Here is a 13,347-nt window from a genome sequence, read left to right as displayed (position 1 = left end):
ACCGACTCCACATTTTTTATTCCCCGATACAAAAAGGTGTACAGTATTCCTGCAGCAATGGATTAACAGATAACACAATAACAGCCTTACAAGTCACATGACAGCTGAATGAACCAAAGAAACCTCAACTATTTACGTCATGGTGTCACCCCTCTATCCCCTGCGACCCTAGCTCAACTTGAGCAGCCAAACATTCGTAAAGGCTGTACTCAACCCCAAATTTCATTCCCACCTTCAACCAGAGGAAGTGACTCCCAACTATGGAGGTAAATGCAACCCCATGGCATGCTCAGCATCCAAAATTAAAAGAAATAGGAAATATATGGCTCTCTACATGTCACAAACATGAGAAGTCCGTAAGTAATTCTGTCTGATAGTTTCTGCTTTAAAACTTAAGTACAAATAGTATAAGGAATTCAAAAGAAGTAGGGTGAAATCATAACAGCAATAAGTTTAAGAAAACAGTAAATCAAAATATTAAGAGAAATTCAAAGGAGCAAGAGCATATCAAAACACCAAGTGGCCTGGCAGTGTTACGCAAGCACACGGAGAAGAATATAATTCTCCCATTAAGATCAGTCAGCCAATATGGAAAATATTTGTAAGGCTGGCTAATAACCAAAAAATTAAGAAATATGGTTTTCAAACACAAAGCTGTAAAATTATCAAGTCTTGTAAATATTTTTAACTACCATACATACCTTTACAGTTGGAGCCAGTGATTTTCGGATGAATTAGCATGAAAAAGGAACTTTAATACGTAAAATCTCACATATTTCTATAAGTCTGGTCTATTGACCACATGAGCACACCACCCACGACTCACCGTATCAATAGGATAATCCGCAAGCTGCTGATAATATTTGTTCAATCTTTCATTTTTCACAAATTCCAGGTTGAGGCAATTGTTATTGTTCACAGCAGGCTTCTCCAAAGTGGGCTGGTTTGTGGAAATGGAACCTCCTGTGGACGATGGTGGTCTGATCCCTGAATTGCTACTAACATGGACGCTCTTCTCTTGATTCCCTCCCTGGACGACTAATGGAGATGTGTTTCTAGTAGTTTGGGTGGCACTTAAAGATATGGGGGTGGAGGACGATGATCCACTAACCACGTGGCTACTGATACTGGTAGTTTTACATGCGGAAGAACTTGCAGTGACAGTTGCCGTCACTCCAATTCTACAGGTAGTGGTTGTGCCTGACATCGGGCTGGGACTCTGACTGTTTTGTCTGGTGACATTTTTGATGCTACCTGTAGGAGCTGCACAGCTGGATGAAGAAGAAGTAGATGAAGCAATTGCTGGACAATTTCCAGGCCATCGAGAACTCTTTGTGTGATTAGTAGTGTTGGAAAAAGAGAGAGAAGTTTGGATCACACCACGAGCTCCTGATGGACTGTTGTGATTCCCAACAGTTGCTTCAACATCACCTGCTGAACCTCCCGGTAATCTAGTCCGTGATCCTGACCGGTCTGATTGTCTCTGGGACCGACCGCCAGAAGATGGTGGTTTCCCCCGATGGGTCTGTCCTGATGAAGTGGTCCCAGGGTGTGTACTAGTATGACTGATACCAGCTTGAGTAGTTGCTGTAACAGTCTGAGTAGTAACAGAATGCTTATGGGCAAGTTGAGGGCTTGAATGAGTTGATATGACACAGGCAGATGCTGTTGTGGTTGAGGATGTAATGGTGAGTGGAAGATTAGCTGCTGTTGTGGTGGTTGTGGTTGTAGTAGTTGTGGTAGGTCGAGATAATGGAGATGAGGCACGACTAGGACTAAGTGACTGTAGAGGGGAGACATAAGGGGAGGACTGTGGGGAGCTTAGAGGAGAATTGGAAGCTGGTGGTCCATTATGAGTAGCTAAACCACCTCCTTCCTCACTGCTTGAGCCCTCAGAATTTGATCTTTTCCCACTTGGCACACAGCCAGGCACAGTTCCCACCATCTGAGGGTATTGGTAGTAGTGGAAGTTACCAGGGTGATTACATGGGTAGCTTGGTGCCATTGTCAGTGCAACTGCTGAGGAAATGATATAAAACATCTTTTAGTGTGAATTAGTATAATATTTTCATCAAAGAAAAATACAATCCACCTGACCACAATAATATTTCTAATAAATGATAACTACCAGAAAGGTGAGTTTCTACTAACAAAAACTGACATTCCCTAACGAAGAAAGAAAAAATAAGGAGTCAAAGATATCCAAAACAATTCATTGAATGAAATGGTCAATTGTTTAACTACACATCTTCAAGTGTCTAACAATTTATATAACAAGAAAAATCCTGCACCAAATTTCACTTTATGCATCAATTAAACATAATGTAAGTCACTTCAATTAGGGATCACAAAAATAAATCAATGGAGGGATCTCCTTACTCACAGAAGGCCAGGTTATTCTGAAACAAAAGTTGAATTTCTGGACACTTCAGTGCATGTTTATCAGAGCTGGCTAAACCAAAATGGATTGAGCAACAAAGTGTATCAGAACCATGACATCTGTATGGCTGGCATTCCTTAATTTGGGACTTTGTTTCGGCACCACAATTACCATTTAGTTTCACAAAAATTTTTATATCAATAATGAAGGCTAATCCAGAAAAAAGTAAGACTCACCTAGACCTTGCTGATCAAATATGCTGGAGTTATAGATATATGTTGTAGACACGGTTCCACTCTCATTGTACAATTCACTAGATTCACCACTACCACTGCTACAAGCATCCTAAAGAAAGAAAATATCAGATTGCATTTTTTAAATGTAAAAGACAGCATGCACTGAACTTGGAGAGCAATGGTTGATACTGTTGAAGAATACTTAAAACAAGTGAAATAAATCAACCTAACTTAACCAGGTTAACTAAAATATTTTAACTATCTTTTCTTTCAAAAAGTGCACACTGAGATGTTGAAATGGGGATAGGCCTAACAGATATGAGAAATCTTGGTGACTGGAACACCCTTTCTTCTATAACATAGGCAACACTATGAAAAACAAGGCATCACAACTAGGGTCTACTAATGGTGATATATTGCATTTGTTTTAAATTTCTCCCAGACTTCTCTCTTCAAACAATTCATATTGTTAACTCACCCCCATCATCCTCTTTCACCACTAAAACTTTTATTTCCAACCCACAAGAAGCAACTGAAAGGAAGCAACCTGGTTCAAAGAATCAAAAGGAAAACTAGGATAAATTTTTACAAGACTAAACAAATGCATTACATTTTTGTAATCAGAGTGACTGCAGTTTTTCTTTGCCTTAACATGCCTAATGGCAGCCAGGTCACCAGAGCTGTGCCCATCCCCTGGTCTCTGCTGCATTTTCATATTGGCACATTGGTTAAGTGGTAGTGATGGGGGTGGATCCCATCCTGGTTTTATCCAAGTGCTTTTACCAGGTAATCGTGAATGATGATGTCACCATTAATTTAAAATATCAAAATCTCTATTCCATTCTTGTTACCACCACCTGAACCAACTAGGTGTGAACGTGTACAATGCTTCACTAACATTTACAGGAGGTCTTGTATAGTCAATAACATTAAGTTAGGAACCCCTGTAAGAATTTGTAGAATTCAAAACAATCATTTAAGTTTTAACACTAAGTATTGGTGTTCAAAAGAAAGTTATACCTCTTTTCACTTTTATAATGACACCTAAAACTACTTCACCATGTTGTCAACCTCATTGATTCTCCACGCTCTAATTTTTTTTCCACCTTAACTTTAAGCCTCATCAGTCAACACACTATTCACTAAATTTTATGTACCCCCTCCATCATTTAACTGCTTTCACTAAACTTTATATAGCTTTTCTCTCAACATAATTTTTGCCATTTCCTTGCTTCATGATTTCATACATTGTACTCTTGTCACCATTTCTCTCAATTAACACAATCCTGAACAGACACAAGCTAAAATATTGTGATATGTCTGAGCCCAAAGGTGTGTGAGAATAGATATTGCTAGCTGATGAATATGGCTGTGAAGTTTATAATTAAGAAATATGTGTCCATGGTAATATAATCCTTGGCTTCACTTGGGACCAGAAATTATGAGAGAACAGCTCTGGGACCTTTCACATAAGACAGGGTGGCAAGTGTAAAAATGGCAATGACAAGGGTGGCAGTCAGAATCACTTAAGACAACCACTAAAATTAAGTGGTACACTATACTCTTGCTAATTTGATATATACTGTATTCACAATTTGATATTTCAGGATAAGTCTATATTTTTTGTTGAGGTAGATTTAGTGAGATTTTGTGATTTAAAAAAAAAAAAAAAAAAAAGTTGGTTCGCAGATCTAGAAATAAACCAGGTGATTTCATATACATGATGGGAGATACATTCCTAGGAGGGGGGAGGTCTTCCACAACCCAAGTGACTTCCTTTACATATTGAGAGACAGATAAAGAGGTAAAGGGATGATTCCAATCATCTATATTCTTCAGATGTTTAAGGTTCAAGTGAAAAATATTACAAAAACTTAACTGGTGCAAACAAAATGAATTACTTTTTAGTGGGTATACACCAAACATGGAATGTATGCCCATGAATCTTGAATTTGATTGAAAAGTTATATTAATATCTTTACTATCAAAAATATAAAAAATTTAATGCAAATAGAATTAATAAAATAAACTGAACATTATTTCTATTACAGGTAATGTGTGTGTATTACACAAACATTTCATATACTGTACTTATTCATGTATTCCTGGGTACAGTACCTATAGTGTTTGGGTTTTCTCTTGTTTGGCATTCCAATAACAAACATCAAAATGCATCATGTAAAAATAAAAAAATCTTTCAAGTTGACAGGCAAGTTGTAAAAAATCCAGAATTGTGGAGTAATTTTGAAATGCTTGGATAATTTGATCGACCCAGAGCCCCAACGATATCGAATTAGTAAGGATTCAGTGTACCGGCACATAGGAAAAATGCAAATACTTGATTGCCAGTGAGGTTGCTCTGTCCCAAATGAAGAGAAGTTGGTGTGTGAGAACACAATAATTACATGAGCAATGGCATGAACTACAAACCTGACTTCCTCCACTGTCTCCTGTTGTCTGAGACACACCATGGCCACCAGTACCTAAAAGCATCACAAAATGAGTAAAATATTAAGCCTTAGCTGTTGGTTGTTAAATGCTGCAACAAAAAATTATTTAACTTTTAGATTTCAGAGAGATTGAGTTAGGGTTTATGAGGAGAGTAACCCAAAAACTCAGGAAAATAATCAAAACATTTTGAAAAATTTCCATGTAATGGTGTTGACTAACCATAACATATTAAGAGTTTCACGGTGATATTCACCATATTTATCTACTTACTGTATTCATGGTTCTCCCCCCCACCTCCTATGCAAGTGCCGCTCCACTTACTATTAGTCGCTGAAATGTATTCATCAAGATTAGTTGGGTAAAAGTCATCAAAAGTTGTTTAGAAATCACTTGTTGGTATCTTTCACTCTTCTCTCGGGTAATAGTGAGGCCTTGCCTGTTATGGTTAACTAGTCAGACTGTCATTGGATTGCAAGTCCTTTTCGAGAGAGGGGGATGTGCTGTGGATTTAGCCGCACTCACCCATATCTCAAAACAAAATTTCCTCAACTTCTCCCTAAGCTGTGGACTGATTTTCAAACTTTTGGTATCTATAGGTAAGTCAGAGAAAATAGATAATTTTGTTTGATGTACCTGTAGGTTATCTTTGCAACATGGTTAAAGTTTCATGAAATTGTTAAGAAATACTTCCTGTAGATACAAGTAGTCTTTATTTATTTTTTCTTAACATCCAAATGACTTCATATTTGAGTACGATCAACATTATATAGGCCTACATAACCCCCCTACTATCCCTGCAAGTAAGAATCAGGGTTCCTCTATATTGGAACATAATAATTTTAAAATAAATGGACAGGGTTTACGCTAGTGTTCATGACCATTATAAAACTATAAAAACCTGGCTGAAGACAGATGAGGATTTGGGGTGATTATTAGCTACAGTGAGGAGGGAATGACAGAGATTAACCCCTTTTGTACGGTGCCACCTCTGAGCTTAATAAAATCTGCTGCTGTTAGCCAATTGAAATATTAAAAGTGACGTCCGCATAGTGAAAGGTTTAAAGGATTGCGACACTAGAATTAAACTTAAAAGCCGGGTCCAATAGGAAATGTAAAATCTGAGAGAAATGTTAAATTAAATACAGCTTGAAAATGTTTGGAGTGAAGGGTCATGGATGCCAACTATCAGACATGAAGATGACACCTTGACCAATTGAAACACTGGTAACAAAACTATCATCATCCTGACTCACTCTCTCAGCATATATATATATATATATATATATATATATATATATATATATATATATATATATATATATATATATATATATATATATATATATATATATATATATATATATATATATATATATATATATATATATATATATATATATATATATATATATATCTTAAGGCTCACTGATGTCGTGATAGAATCCATGTGCAATGAAAGCTACTCTGTACCTCATTATTGGAATTTTTACTCTAATTGCACTACCTTTTGAAGTACCAGAAAGATGTGTGATATTGGACTCTATTCAGGTATCATAAAAACAAATTAAGACAGATACAAGTTATTTCACTCATGCTTGTATCATGTATGTGTTTAGAAAAACGAGAATGTCTGTCAAGTTCAAGCAGAACCAGAATATAAGTAGGTGTGTCTGGTTGCTGGGGATTTTATGTTCGAGTCAATGAATAAGAATTTACCTGAATGGAAGGACTGATATTTCTCAAGTTAAAAAAATATTATCAGGACAGTTTAAATCAATGACAGTGAATGGCTCAAAGTTAATTTCATCCAAGTCATCTGCAGAAAATTTATAACTGATATACAGTAACTGAGAGCAAACAAATTTCAAATTTACTGTCACTACTATTAAGAACAAGCTAACAAATGACAAACTGCTAGAATAAAAAATGTATGAACAGTCTTAAATTACTTTATACAATCTTGGAGAGACTACTTGTGCACATATATTTTGTGCTAAAGCATTAGGGAAGGCTAGGGTAGTGAGTGTGGTGGTTACATACCTGGGTGGTCAACACCACACACAGTGAAGTGCTGGGCATCAGTAAAGGTAGACAAGTGATTGAATAGACATGCATTGTTTGATGAAGAGCTAACAGCAACAAAACAGTAAAAAGCAGAGAACACTTATCCCTCTAAAATGTTCCATAGGTAGGACCACTGAGTTGATGAGATTACCACCATACCTGTTAGGTGTAGATGTACTGAAATTTTATATTTTACTTGTTATATGATTACAGTAGTCACAATAATGTCTGTTAGATACTGAACTAAGCCATGAAAGTGGACACAACAAGGTAGAGAGGCAGGTAGAGCCAAGTGACAGCAGGAATAGCCAGCAGTGAAATTATTTTCCTTACAAATACTGTAATTATGCATCTACATCCAAACTTTTGGTATATTAAAACAAATCCATGAAAAGAAGATATGTGTTTCAATTATTTATAAACACCAAACATGATGAGTTGTATCAAGTGCCATAAATATTTGAAAAGCAGAGTAAATGGCATCATTAGCCATGGAGAGGGATTAGTGAGACAAATGGCAATCACTCAGTAATATTTTCTTATGCCATTAAACTCAACTTTTTGTCACTGTATAGATGCATTAATATTACTAGTTGACAGTATTAAGTAACAGCAATATTTGAAAGGAATGTCTGGTACAATTTTGCTGGTAGTCTTATCATGTCTTTGAGGCCAAATTTTCCCTGTTGTATAAATTTAAACTGGTTTTTAAACATAATTTTGGGGGGTGTAAAACTTTATAGGAATGCAATTATTTAATAAAATAAGGGAAACCTGTATATAATATCAAAACAACCTCTCAAGTTTTACGACTCTCTGAGTAGGTAGTTTGACATACAACAAACTGCCTTTTAATAATATGGAAAACCCCAGTAGCAACAGAACTGTACCTGATGGTAAACTGTGGGAATGGTGATGGTAATGGTGGTGAAGCTGCGAGCCAGGGGTAGGCAGGAGTCCACAGCCGTCTAAGAGAGCATCTCCCTCTGGTTCTGTGCCCACACTCAAACCACTGTCACAGCCCTGCAAAAACACAAATTATTAAAAAATCATTTCAAAAGTACAGTACAGTACAAGAAAAAGCATCACATTTTCATTAGCTTCAGCTGAAACAGTATTATACCGGGGTAACTCTTAAACATAACTTTGCCAGGCAATTCACTGTTATACGCTATATGCAACTTTGATTTTTTTCCTATATCTCTTCTCCAATCCTCTACAATTACCTTATTTTATTGCCACTTTGACTCACGTCCAAAATTGAATTTTTATGTGCAATTAAAGTGAATTTAAGGTACAATGTAGGCATTTGTTTACTCTATAACCATAAATTAATTTTCTAGACCATGTCCTGATTCGCTATAATAAAATGCCAAACAAACATTAAGATGGAAAATCATAACATTACAGTTTGTTTGTACCCATCTTACCTAGGTTAAGAGTGCAGTGCAAATGCTTTTAGCTAAATATCATAATTCAAAACAAATATTGTACTCTAAATACTTGATGTTGAGAGACCTGTATTTGGTAAAGATAAGGGAAAGGTTGTCCATTTCTCAGAATTTTTTGATTACCAATTACCTTTACTGGCATCTTTGTTTTAATGCAGAGACTGCAACTCTAGTGGGAGAACAAAGAAAGAAAAGAAAGAATGTAAACTTATGAAAATGAAGTTTTAAATGTTGCATGAAGTATGAGTCCTGTCAACAAACCTTCTGAGAAGATTACTGATACTGTATTGTACTGCAGTTAACCATTCATGTAAAGAGACCACATGGATCAACCAAAACACATATAAGTTATAATTTGGTTACTTCATGTTGTCTACTATCACTTTAACAAATCTGATTACTGTATTTAGTTGGCAGTCACCTAAGTACTGTACTGTAGCTATAGCATAATACTGCATCTAAAGTATGAACTCTTATCTTATACATTGAGTACTGTACCAGTATTCAGTAAAGGCTCACTATATTGGTATGTTCATGTTTATTGTGCACTCTTACTAATACAGTACACTTATAACATTATATAGCTGTACTGTACTTTATACCAAACACATTCCAAAATATCATTTGATAATGTACAGTATTCCATTACGATAATACTCTGGAACACAGACTCGCATTCACCAGAAATTTTACCCAAAATTTAAATAGAATAAAACTTCTTTCTTACCTCATGAATATCCTAAAGCAATTGCAGAAATTAAAATTTTCCATGATATGTACATGACTATTATTATTAAGGCAATTTCTTAAATCTAGAAAAAAAATCACAGTTGATGTGCCACATCTCAGCGATGCCATATTGAATGTTTCATGGCAGCACCAAAAGACTAATATTTCATAGACATTGATGCTTCCATCCAATGTACAGTATAGACAAAGATACGTTCTTTTGGGAACATTCTAGAACAGAAAATGCAGGTACAGTAACTTTTTTCTTACCTGAGCATTAAATCAAGTCAGATGGAGGAATTATACTTCTTGTACACCTGTATTTTGTTTTTTCCCAAGTTTCACCAATAAATAAAGAAACTCTGTGCCCATTCACCTGACGACAACATTTTGTTTGTACTTGAAGTGTTTCTAAACACTTTCCAGCAACCTTATCACACAGGCTGAAATATTAACACCCTAATATAACCTGCCTAACCTACCTACCATAGCTACCTAACCTAATATAGTAATCGTTTGGAACACTGACTAGTGAGAAGAAGAAAGTTTTGGAAAGTTCTATAGAAAACACCCTTTTCATATGATCATAGGTTTATGACAATTTTCCATTCAGGTAACGGTTAAAATTCGTTTTGTGTCCAACTGGAAATTCTATTAATAAAATAGCATAGCATAGCATATTTAATGATATGCCCCCTTTAAACTAGCAACGACAATGATTCCTTCCAAAGTGGGCAGGGCTTTGAAGATAAGGGAAAATGTGGAGGGAAAAAAAAAAAATCTGAGAACACAACCTAGCCTATATTATACTGAATACACCGCAACTTATTTTGGTAATGGTGGAGGAGACGGTTAGCAGTAGAAAATAATTATGTAATTATACCAAAATTTCTGGAGATGTTATTTGCATGATACTGTACTAAACTCGAAAATGGAAACGACAATGCAGAGAAGCTAACAAACTGACCTAACCATCCTAACCTTACCCAACTTCCTCAGACCTCATGGCATATTAAGCAGAAAGAACTTACTTTAATATCTGGTACCAACGAAAGCAACTTTCTTGAAGCGGCATTGTGTAATTTTAGGTTTTTTGTGGACGTAAGAATATGATCGTTTGTTGCACTGAAACACATTTCTTCTTCACTGTCAGTTCTCTGCCACATTTTGAACACTTGCACGTCCTGCCAACTAGTCCATGTTGACAGATGAACTCTTGGAGACGGTCTTCATCCTCTACAAGCACAGATAACTTGCGATAAGACAAAGAACAGCCCGCACAGGACGCCATTACTAGTACGCAGTTAAAATACAAGATGGCTATAGTTTGCCTCTGAGTGTCTCCCCTTGGAGAAGAACAATAAGTGCAGTGTACGAACATACAGTTCACTTAGAATCCAATGCTACTTTTTAAGAAATTGTATATGTACAGTATCCAAACTACAGCATATGAATCTCATCCTTTATACATGGAGTAGGTTCTAGAACCATCTGTGTGAAAAGGGGAAAAAAGGCTTTACGCAGGCAATAAACACGAAAACCAGGAAAGAGAAACCTATAACATTGAAAACAAAAGACAAGCAAGCCAATATTTATGGTAATAAAAGCCCCGACGAGAGCCTCCGTTGTTACATTTAATGTTCTCAAAGACTAAAATCATAAATTTATAGTTTACGATGAGACGCATACACTCGAAGCCATGGAAGAAACATCGGCTGACTATTTACGGGTGATTTACACTTTTTGATAGAGAAAACGAAAATATTATTAAAATCATTGGAAAAGTTGTCATATATTTTTATTACTTCCTAATATCATCCAAACAACAAATATAGAAAATATTATAAAATTCTATAATGCCCTTCGGGTGCTAACCGTCTACTCCACTATTACCCTATTTAAGAAAATTCGTACCTCATTTATCTGATGGATGTGCATCACCGTGAATTATGTTATGCATTTAGTGGGCGTAATCTGAACAGGACCAAGATACAACAATTTTGATAGGTTTTAAGTTCGTTAAACACATTTTCACGGAACACTATATTGTATTAGATCTCTTTCACGTGAAATTCACATGATCTACTTAGACCAATCAGAGGACAGTTCAGTTAATATTTCGTTGTGACCATACACAGAACTTTATATACATTCTTATAAAGGGAGATAGAGAAAAAAAATACCAGTACTTTCCTCTATAGCATTTTTGCTGGGGAAAAAAAAAAAAAAAAAAATATATACATATATATATATATATATATGTGTGTGTGTGTGTATTTTATATATTTTTTTTCATTTAAAAACCGGCACTTTTGATCACACAAAGTGGACAGGGCTTTGAAGTAGAGAGAAATTATGTGGTAAGAACAAGCAAGAAAGTGACAAAACCAAACCTAATGACTCAAGTATCAGAATATATATCCAACCTAACCTAAACCAGAGAAACATGGACATGAATTAACCTACTGTAAGTACCCCAGTTGTTCCCACTATAGCCATAGTTCACTAACTGTTTAATTATTCCACCAAACACTGATGCAGTGGAAGCCACAGCCTACCTCGTGTCTCAAGTAATGCAGGTTATGTAAGTAATGGTAAAAGCAAACTGCATCTTCATCCCTGTGTATAGGTCCCCGACTCCCCTCTGAGCTGAATAAAATCTTCTGACATCAGCCAAATAAAATATTAACACAGAGTATAGTACAGCAGCCGTATGCAAAAGGTTGATGTCTATTGGGCAGGTTATACAATGATAGTTACTAAGACGGCTTTCTTTCTGATTAACCTAACCATAACACAGTCCATTAATACGGCTGCTGCACAGTACGTATTATATTAAATGTAGAATCTCTATAATAAAGGGGTGAAAATGGGCTCTAGAACGTGAGGGGGACATTCTGGTGCATTCCAATATAGTACGTTAATTAATAAACAAGTGCAACCAAACTTGATCTCTGACCATGTTTCCTCATAACAGGTTAGTAACCCACTTGAAGTGACTTGAAGACTATGGCTAAGCAAACATTAATTAGCATGGCCTGATTATCCAATTAAAGAGTTCTGAAGACTAAGAAGTTTACCTCAGCAACAGGACTACAAGTCTGAGAGAGAGCATCCATGAGCTCGGTTTCTGAGCTCCGCTGCTGGCACAGTTGGGTCTCTGCTCTGCAAGTCCTGGAGTGAAGGTCTGCTATGACTCTCTTCTGCTCAAACGTAAAGGCTGGGTGATGCAGGACCATGGTGTATATCAGCAGCATCTCCTTGATATAGTTGACATCAGTGGGTAGGGGCGTTTGTTGAGCCTCGGCCAGGATCTGGTACAGTAGAGTGGAACACGTATGATTCCTGGAGCTTAGCAAGGCAACATACACTATCACATTGCTACGCGTCCTTTCGTCTAACAAATTGGATAACCGGGTTATTTCCTGTATGTTGTTGGCCTTGTATTCTGCTTCCCTGAGGTCATAGAAATCCCTCTTGCCGAGGTCTTCTACACATGTGCTAATAAACCTTAGCTCCATTGGTAAACACATGTTTAGCAGGCCACACAGCAACTCGAGGCGGCGGTGTGGCTCATTGTCCTTAAACCACAAACACACCTCATCCTTACACACCATTATGGCAAGAAACTCACTCCGCGTGTCTCACTTTGCTGTCTGGCACGCCTCACACTCCAGCAATCTTACGAAAATTTCCACAGTGACAAACTTCATCTTAATATATAAGTCGCCATTTGCACCCAAATGAAAATGTTCCAACAATGCTGATTGGTGGCAGTCCTAATTATGCTACACTCTTCTAAAAAAACGGAAGTGGCATATCTCTTACTTCACTAATAGATGTAATGTCACTTTTGGTTATTGCCTCAGCGATTTATAAAAATAAACTGATCTTTGAAATTTCAATTGTTAACGAAATATGAGTTAAATAAAATAGAAGATTTGAGGAGCACACTACAGGGGCACCAACCCTTCCGACCCAGACGGTGGCCACTACACATCGTTCACCAGGCACGCCTACTGCACTCACTAACCCT

The 13,347-nt window shown here is 36.6% G+C and overlaps 1 protein-coding gene across 6 annotated transcripts in view; it reads right to left on the bottom strand.

Annotated features, from left to right (window-relative positions):
- Window positions 1-13,081, bottom strand: part of LOC121864143 (mucin-17-like) — a 28,897-nt gene extending 15,816 nt beyond the window's left edge. The window contains exons 1-8 of one of the 6 annotated variants that reach the window (XM_042363092.1): window positions 12,392-12,527; window positions 10,343-10,547; window positions 8,713-8,751; window positions 8,022-8,154; window positions 5,338-5,397; window positions 5,047-5,099; window positions 2,617-2,725; window positions 827-2,019 (exon numbers count right to left, since the gene is read on the bottom strand). In XM_042363092.1, coding sequence (XP_042219026.1) covers window positions 827-2,019; window positions 2,617-2,725; window positions 5,047-5,099; window positions 5,338-5,397; window positions 8,022-8,154; window positions 8,713-8,751; window positions 10,343-10,477 — 1,722 coding nt within the window. In that variant the 5' untranslated portion in view covers window positions 10,478-10,547; window positions 12,392-12,527. Of the gene's footprint in view, window positions 1-826; window positions 2,020-2,616; window positions 2,726-5,046; window positions 5,100-5,337; window positions 5,398-8,021; window positions 8,155-8,712; window positions 8,752-10,342; window positions 10,548-12,391 lie in introns of all 6 variants that reach the window. The other 5 variants (XM_042363088.1, XM_042363089.1, XM_042363093.1 and 2 more) reach the window with 5 other exon arrangements.
- Between the last annotated feature and the right edge of the window lie 266 nt (window positions 13,082-13,347).

This window comes from Homarus americanus, unplaced genomic scaffold, assembly GCF_018991925.1.
Source record: "Homarus americanus isolate GMGI-L3 unplaced genomic scaffold, GMGI_Hamer_2.0 scaffold26351, whole genome shotgun sequence".
NCBI classification, from domain to species: domain Eukaryota; kingdom Metazoa; phylum Arthropoda; class Malacostraca; order Decapoda; family Nephropidae; genus Homarus; species Homarus americanus.
This window is presented reverse-complemented; position numbering and strand designations above follow the sequence as displayed.